General features: G+C 57.4%; 1 protein-coding gene across 1 annotated transcript in view; it reads left to right on the top strand.

The window, feature by feature from the left end:
* The window catches only part of LOC139439102 (transmembrane protein 132B-like), a 98,808-nt gene extending 92,862 nt beyond the window's left edge, over nt 1-5,946 (top strand). Inside the window, exons 2-3 of the mRNA XM_071215584.1 lie at nt 4,761-5,005; nt 5,831-5,946. Of these exons, the coding sequence (XP_071071685.1) occupies nt 4,761-5,005; nt 5,831-5,946 (361 nt within the window). The remainder of the gene's footprint in view (nt 1-4,760; nt 5,006-5,830) is intronic.
* The last annotated feature ends 2,111 nt before the right edge of the window (nt 5,947-8,057 follow it).

The following is an 8,057-nucleotide window of genomic DNA, read 5'->3' on the forward strand; positions in this document are numbered from 1 at the left end:
AGGATTTCACTGGGTGCCCTGTAGCCTTTTGAGGATGTTCAGTGAATTAAACAAATACTTGTTGAATTCCTGCAGTTTGCCAGGCACTAGGCCAGCAGCTGCAGACAGAGCAGATGCTGTGTCGGGCTCCTCTGGAGGGAGACTGGAGCTCAGCCTTGGAGGGCGCCCGCTGGGAGTGACTGAGCGAGCCCCTTTCCAGGAGCATTTCTTCACTGTGGTCCTTCTTCAGTGTTCACCCTGATTTCAGGTCGGACTTTAAGTTAATGCCTAGAAAGAAGGTTCCTGGGAGAAAACAGAGGCTCTGAGCCCAGAGATGCAGCCTCTCTGCACGGTTTCCAGGACAACCCATGTGGGGACGCTTCACCATCTCAGCCTGGCAACTCAGCACCATCCAGAAGGTGGGGGGAGCAATCCCAGTAAATGACCACTTGCTGGAGAACAGGTCAAGACTTTGAGCTCGCTCACTCTTTCTGTCCTTCCTCCCCCTCCCTCCCTCCCTCCCTCCCGTTCCCACTTTCCCTCCTCCCTCCCCCTTTTCTTCCTCTCCCCCCCTCCTTCCCTCTTTCCTTCCCTCCCTGCCCCCTTCTCCCTCTCTTGCCCATCTTCCTCCTCCCTCCCTCCATCTCCCTCCCTCTTGTCCCCTGCTAAACAGCCATTATTGTCAGTAAGTTCCCTGCTGAGAAATAGCTGGGTACGGTCCCTGGGCACAAGGGGTGGGGCGGGGTGCTGTCCCTTCCCCCACTTTCCCCTCGCCTCCTTCTTGCAGACATTTCTGAGCTGCAGTCCCACTGAGCAGCCACAGGTGGCCTCAGCCCTGCTTCGGGGGTCCTGGGATCGTGGGGAGACAGCTTTTAGGAGAGGTGCAGCTCCCTGGGCACCAAGCCTTCAGGAGGCCTGTCCTTTGGGAAGGCGGCGTGTGCTCCCGCTGAAGGAGAGAGCAGCCACGCAGTGCGGCCACTTCCACTCAGCCGCCAGCCCGCATGCACGCACTCGGGCATGCAGGCACACATGCCCGCCCTTCCTACCCCGGGGAAACAGGACTCATGAACAGCTCGTGGCTGAAACACCGATCTTGATTCCTGCAAGGCAGCTGGTAATGGTTCACCTGAGAGAACTGTTCAGCACTTCTCTAAATGTCAAAGGCCTAGTAAGACTAGACCAGGTACAGGCAGAATTCATAGTTATGAACCCATCTCCATGGACGTGAACTTCCCAGCAAGCGTGCCAGCTGCCTGGAAGTATAAGACCTCCAGCCTCGGATTTGAGGGAAATGACTTTAAAGAACACATGGGGAAGCAGATGTGGCTCAATGGATAGAGCATCCGCCTACCACATAGGAGATCCAGGGTTCAATCCCAGGGCCTCCTGGCCCATGTGGTGAGCTGGCCCACATGCAGTGCTTATGCGCGCAAGGAGTGCCCTGCCACGCAGGGGTGTCCCCCACATAGGGGAGCCCCATGCGCAAGGAGTGCGTGAAAAAAGCACAGCCTGTCCAGGAGTGGCGCTGCACACATGGAGAGCTGATGCAGCAAGATGACACAACAAAAAGAGACACAGACTCCTGGTGCCACTGAGAATGCAAGTGGACACAGAACACACAGCAAATGGACACAGAGAGCAGACAATGAGGGGGGGGGAGAGTAATAAAGAAATCTTTAGAAATAAATGGACACATGGTGGTTGACCCGCGGACTTTGTAGAATTTCTATGGGCGGTCCATGTCCCAGGCCAGAAGTCAGAGAGGAGAAGGAAGGGCCCACAGCAGGGCTCAGCCCGCCCACACAGACCCCGCCCCACCTGCCAAGGCCTGGCCCTTCTCCACCCATGCCCACAGTGCGGATTTAGCTGGGCGAAACAGCCACTGGCAGAGTTGTGCTTCATCTCCAACCTCGCTGGACTTCCTCTTTCTTGGCATTTTCCGAGGCCTGCAGTGCACTGAGGACCTAGTGGGTATTAGCAGCAGCTCCTTGGTTCTGGTTAGACACACGGAGCAGCCCAGGAAAAGGCTGAAGGGCGAGGCTGAACAGATGCTAGGCAGAGGATCCTCTGACCAGAGAGGAGACTCGAGGCTGGATGGGAAATGGGGGTGACCGAAGCTGGAAACTAAATGCCTCCCTACCAAAGTTCCTGAAATCTCTCCAGCCCAGGAAAACACGGGTCCCCTTGTGGGGGAGCCCCGTGCGCCCACCCCCCATCCTTCCAGGAGCCCATGGTCTGTCAACACGCCTTTTCTCCTGGTGCTGAGTGCCTCACACAGCCGGATCCTTGAGGATTCACAGCACCCGGGTTGGGCTCAGGCAGCACCACCAGGCTGTGTCTGCCCGTGGGAGCCCCTGGACTGGGCCGAAGCTGGGGCTCTCTGACTCCAGGGTGGTCAGAGTATGTGTGCATGGTAATGAATGGGCCAGTTCACCCCCCTTGACACGCCCCAGCCTCATAACTCTACCACCAGGGGAGACACATGTGACTGTGACTTCCCCTTCTCAGCGGCGTAAACTGAGGCTGGAAGAGCGTACCTGGATTGCCCAGGATACAAAGCAAGCCATCTGCCCTGCATTTGCGCTGTCCAGTGCGGCAGCCGCTGGCCACGTGAGGCTCCTGAGCACTTGAAATGAGGCTGGTGGGAGCGAGGGCCTGCACTTTAAATTGTACTTGTTTTCATCTAGGTTACATTTATTTTTATTTTTTTAAAATATTTATTTATTATTATTTTTTTAATTACATTAAAAAAAATATATGAGGTCCCATTCAACCCCACCGCCCCCGCCCCCCACTCCCCCCACTCCCCCCACAGCAACACTCTCTCCCATCATCGTGATACATCCATTGCACCTGGTAAGTTCATCTCTGAGCATCACTGCACCCCATAGTCAATGGTCCACATCATAGCCCAGACTCTCTCACGTTCCATCCAGTGGGCCCTGGGGGGATCTACAGTGTCCCGTAATTGTCCGTGAAGCACTATCCAGGACAACTCCACGTCCCGAAAACGCCTCCACATCTCATCTCTTCCTCCCGTTCCCCACACCCAGCAGCCCCCATGGCTACCGTTCCCACACCCATTCCACATTTTCTCTGTGGACATTGGATTGGTTGTGTCCATTGCACACCTATGTCAAGTGAGGGCTTAGATTCCACATGGGTACTGGATGCACTCTTCCCGCTTCTAGTTGTAGACACTCTAGGCTCCATGTTGTGGCGGTTGACCTTCTTCAACTCCATGTTAGCTGAGTGGAGTAAGTCCAATAAGTCAAAGTTTAGGAGCTGAAGTCTGTTGAGGCTCTGGGCCTGGGTGTCATATTATCAGTCCAGAGATTCAAATCCCCTACATATATCTTAAACTCAGCACCAACTACAATTCCAATAAAGTAGCATGCAAGTCTTGTGAAAAGAGATCCCCTCTGAGTTACATTTAAATGTAAATGCCGCTTGTGGCCAGAGGCCACCTCCCTGGGCTGTGCCGTGCCGTGCTGCAGAGTTTCCTCAAGTCTACAGGGAAACGAGGTGATGTGGAGTCAAAGATGACTCTGCTCTGGGTAGAATTTCACGTCAGGCAGGCCAGGACCACCCAGCTTTGTCAGTCCCCCACTGTATCTGAGGACATCTTGACGTCTGTGGGGGAATCTGGTTGGGGATCCCCAGTTCTTACGTCAGCCCTAAGGGCCATGGGGGAGCTGTCCAAGGTGGGAGAATCCTCTCTGGCAAGTGGCTTGCAATGCATTCTGTGCAGGCTGCCAGTCGGGGGTGTGGGTGGCGACTGTGCCCTGGCCCCAGCGAGGCAGGGCAGAGGCTTCCAGCCCAGTTCAGTCCGGGCCAGCCCGGTGGCAGTCAGGGGCCACTGGTTAGGCTTGTTGGTGTGACTCAGGCCTTGGGCAGCTTGTGGGTCAGTCTCGCTGGGGCCACGTTCCTCAGATCTGGGGAAAGCTGGGTTCTGGGGGATGAGGCAGGCTGACGGATCAGTGGTGCTTCCCAAAGCTGGGGCTGGAGGGGTGTGCACCGCTCAGTGGGCCCCGGCACTGCGCAGTGCAGTAGTCAGCCTGCACCGTAGCAGGCTCTGCCGCGGACGAGACCTTTGGAGAATACAGATGCTGAGAAGGCACTTGTCCTTTTGTTTATGTCCCCAACCACCTCCTTCACGCTCCCCCCTTCCATGAGCACACATGCAGCCTCGGTGCTCCAAGAATTAAGGCTCATAGGATTTTCTTGGATTCAAGCAGATGAGATGAAAAATCAGCTCTCACCCCTTGCCTGTTGCTCGTGTAGCTTAGGAAGCCCTTCCCTCTTCTGGGGCTCCCAAGGCCCCGCACCCACTGTTCTCTCCACTGGTCCACAGACAGACGGCTAAGTCTAAGCAGAACTAGGCAGAGCCTACTGTGTGCCTCGTGGAGTAACAGTGGAGCCAGATGTGGGGGTTTAGGGGTATTCCTGGTGTGTGGTGCTTGGACCGGGCTTGGGCACACGAGGGAACGGGCAGGGGAGAGAGCTGGGCAGCGTGCCCGGTCACGACACGCTGTCTGATGCCTCGTTGAGTGGGGACAGTCGGATTTCCACGCATCCCCGAAGATGGGTCGTCTGCCTGTTCCAAGGAGGAGGCCGTTGATGGGCAGCCTGGAAATAGCCCTGTTGGCATCACCATGTGCTTGTTGGACTTGGACATAATTCTTCTGGTGACAAAGGGGAATGTGACAGTGCATTACATTCTTGCCATTCTGCTAAGTCTTGGGTTTTAAATTGCACTTTAACGTGTGTTTGTTTTCCAGAGCAAATGGCTCCCTCTACGAGATCTTGCAAGTGGACTTTGGAATTGACAACAGCAGTGGCCTGGCTGGGGCGCAGCAGATCACCTGGCAGGCGGAGTACCCAGGGGAGGCCTCCATGAGCGAGCTGGTCGTCTCTGAGATCTTTGTCAGCCAGACAACCTTCGTGGGCATTGTCCCTCTCGCAACGGTAGGAAATTGGGCCTTAGGAAAAAGTGTCACGAGGAAACGATCTCCACCCACTTTCAGTATTCAGAGAAACATGAAACATTTGATAATCCGTTATTTCCCAAGTCCCAGATGCACATTGTTTAGGCTTTTTTCCCTGTCTAAACTTCATTTTCTTTACTTGCTGTCCATAATGGCTCCTTGGAAATGACTGGGGGTCTACTGTGGAAACCGCTTGTCGTTTGTGGGCGTTGCTGAGCCGTGTCTCGGGGAGCCCTTGTGTGTGATTGCCTTACTCTGCATGTTCACCAGGGCTGAGAGCTGCACTGAGTGAAGGTGGTTTCATTGAAAAGCAGCAGGGTTAGGTGGCGGTGACAGAGCTGTCAGCCAGGGAGCCAGCCGCTTGCCAGCCACCTGCCTTGTGGGAGTAAGGGCGCCCGGCTTGCCACAGTAGCAAACGGTGCGGCAAGAAGTGATACCGCCTCTGCCCACTGGGTCTAGATAAGGTGACCACGCCTGACTAGGCCTTTGCTGCTAACGGCTGGCCGGCGCTGCCCTCCCCCTTTTTATCTCCCGCCTAGCCCAACATCCGGCCAGCTCTCACTCCCCCTTTCCCCTCCCCTATTCCAAACCTCTCAGCCAGCCCTCTGCCTAGCAACCACTTACAATCACCTATCAGGAAGCAGTACCCGCCCGCACCTATCAAATCCCTCCACGCAGTCCCTAACCCTATAAAGCTGTGTCCCCTTCCGCAATAAACCGGACTTGTGCACAGACCTGGTCTCCACGGCTTTCTTCCTCCCCTTGCCGTGCGTCCTCCACGCCTGAGAGCCCCTCTGAGGCTGTCTGCCGTAGCATCAGACGCCACTGCGGTCTAGTCTGACCCCTCCAAACCCCCCCGTCAGCATCGGGGTGCAAGCCGCCCCAGCCGCACTGCCTGAGCGTCCCCAGGGCTCTTGGGGGTTGGCAGACCCTAAATGCAGGTGGAGAGCCAGAGCCTTGCTGGGGGCTGACCCGCTGATGGGAGGGGCTCTGGGAGCCCCCCAGCCGCCCTGTGTTTGTGTTTCACTGGCCTAAAGGCCAGGATTTCTTCCCCCAGTTTTGGCTGGAGCTCCATGCCTGACCAGGGTGAGGGGCCACGTCTGAGAAGAGTCGTGGATGAGCCCCCAAGCCTGAAAAGGAAGGCGCTGGGGGTCAGGAGGATGACAGCCCCTGGGTCTGGCAGGCTCGTGATCCCCTTTGCCGCCCAGGGTGCTGAGAACGTGCCAGGCGTGTTCTGCTCTGGTTTGGCCTTCCTTTCTGGACACCTGGACGTCCCGGGGACATCTGTGGGTGCTTTCATCACCCATCTCTTGAGGCAGCACCACAGTCAACATCCTGGCAAGTGAAAACCCTGCGTCCTACGGTCAGTTCTGTGTTCCCCAGGTCTTGCTACTTGGCTCTTCTCTCTCTTTTCTTCGCCTGAAACAGTTTCCCCCCATCTCCCAGCCTGGCTCCTCCTCTTCCTGCAGGACTCAGCTCAAACGTTAGAGGCGCCTCCCCTGTCCCCTGGGCTGAAATCGGCCCTCGGTCACCCTCCTCGCCTGCCACTACCCATCTCCTTCCCGTCTTTTATGTTCTCTGAAGGCCTTGTCCCTATTTGAGATGAAGGGCCCACCATCATCCTGTCACCAGGTGAGCTCAGCGAGGGCAGCACCTGGTGGGCCTCATCCACACCTGTGAGCCCAGCCCAGGAACATGCCTGGCATGGGGGCACTGCCCATGTGTGCTGGCTGGCTGCGTCTTATGCCTTTATCCAAGCTCCAGGGGGGGCCGTCTGGCTCCTGAAGCCTGGACTGATGGAGGTCGCCCGTCCGCACTGACCTCCATTTTGGTTTGGGGGCAGCCCCGGTTTGTCCAGCTTGCTTTCCCCTCGGGAGCGCTCTGTCAGTTCTCTAGGTTGATCTCTTACTCAAAATTCACACAAGTTCGCTCTGCACTTCACCGGCAGCGCTCGGGCCACGGCGGGTCTGGCGCTGATGTTGCCGGGGGTGGGGTTCAGCGGGAGAGCCTGCCCGCCCCCATGAGCGGGCCAGTTCTCAGAGGAGCGGGGCCTGGGCCCGAGCTAGACCAGGCCGAGGCCCGGCCGGCCACCAGCCGTTCCTGTAAGCCAGGTTCCACGGGACATGGCTGGGCCCAGTCCTTGCTCCTTCTCTCCGCTGCTTTAGTGCTGAGGGCAGAGGGCGGCCTTGGCCAGAAGCTCCACTTGGCCCCCCGCAGTGAAGCTCTGCGGAGCCTGGGAGCGGGCTGCGTCCCTGGTCCTCGGGCTCAGGGAAGCTTGTTCTCGGCGCCTGAGGAGGCCTCCAACCGCAAAGCTTCTTTGGCCTCATGCCGTCCTGAGGGCTGGGTCCTGGGGGCTTCCCTCGTGGTGCTGGCTGGAGTCACCAGGGGTCAGGCCACGTGGTGGAGACAACGGAAGTGGGGGGCACGCAGGTGAAGCCCTCGGGAATGAAGCGCGGCCTGGGTCCCACGGGGCAGGCCGGCAGGGAGAGGAGCGCAGGGCAGAGGTGGCCTTTCCCAGGGAGGGCGTCCACTCCCCGCCTGCGTTTCCTCCAGGGAGGCGCGTCCCAGGCGCCAACGCCCCACGCAGCCCTCCCCTGCCTTCCCTCCCCTGCCTTCCCTCCCGAGCTCGCCGGCGGCGGTGCCGGAGGCCAGGGCATTTCTGTGAGGTGAGTGCCCCCCCGGGCTGACCGCGCTGGGCAGGGCTGGCCTCTGGCTTAGGGACCACTGGCTGCAGCGCCAGGCTGGGGGGCACGTGGTGCTCCCCCTACCTCTCCACCCCACCGTCCTTTTGACACAAGTTTTCCTTTTTCCTCCATTGTGTCCCTTCTCTTCCTTTCACTTCTGGTAGGTTTTCTGTCTAATTACGGAGCTTTGAGCTTATTTCTGTGGGTGGCTTGGCGTTTCAGGCTCCAGCCCACCTTTCAACTCCAGTTCTTAAAACTAAAAAGCCCAGCTCTGCGCATGCAAATAAAAAACCACATTATCTTTCAAAAAGGTTGGAATAGAAAAATGAACAGACTGCATGAGTTTCTAGGCAACTGGGAGCATGGGTGAGAGCAAAAAGATAATCACACTCCTCTGTGGCCATAC

This window comes from Dasypus novemcinctus, chromosome 6, assembly GCF_030445035.2.
Source record: "Dasypus novemcinctus isolate mDasNov1 chromosome 6, mDasNov1.1.hap2, whole genome shotgun sequence".
Taxonomy (NCBI): domain Eukaryota; kingdom Metazoa; phylum Chordata; class Mammalia; order Cingulata; family Dasypodidae; genus Dasypus; species Dasypus novemcinctus.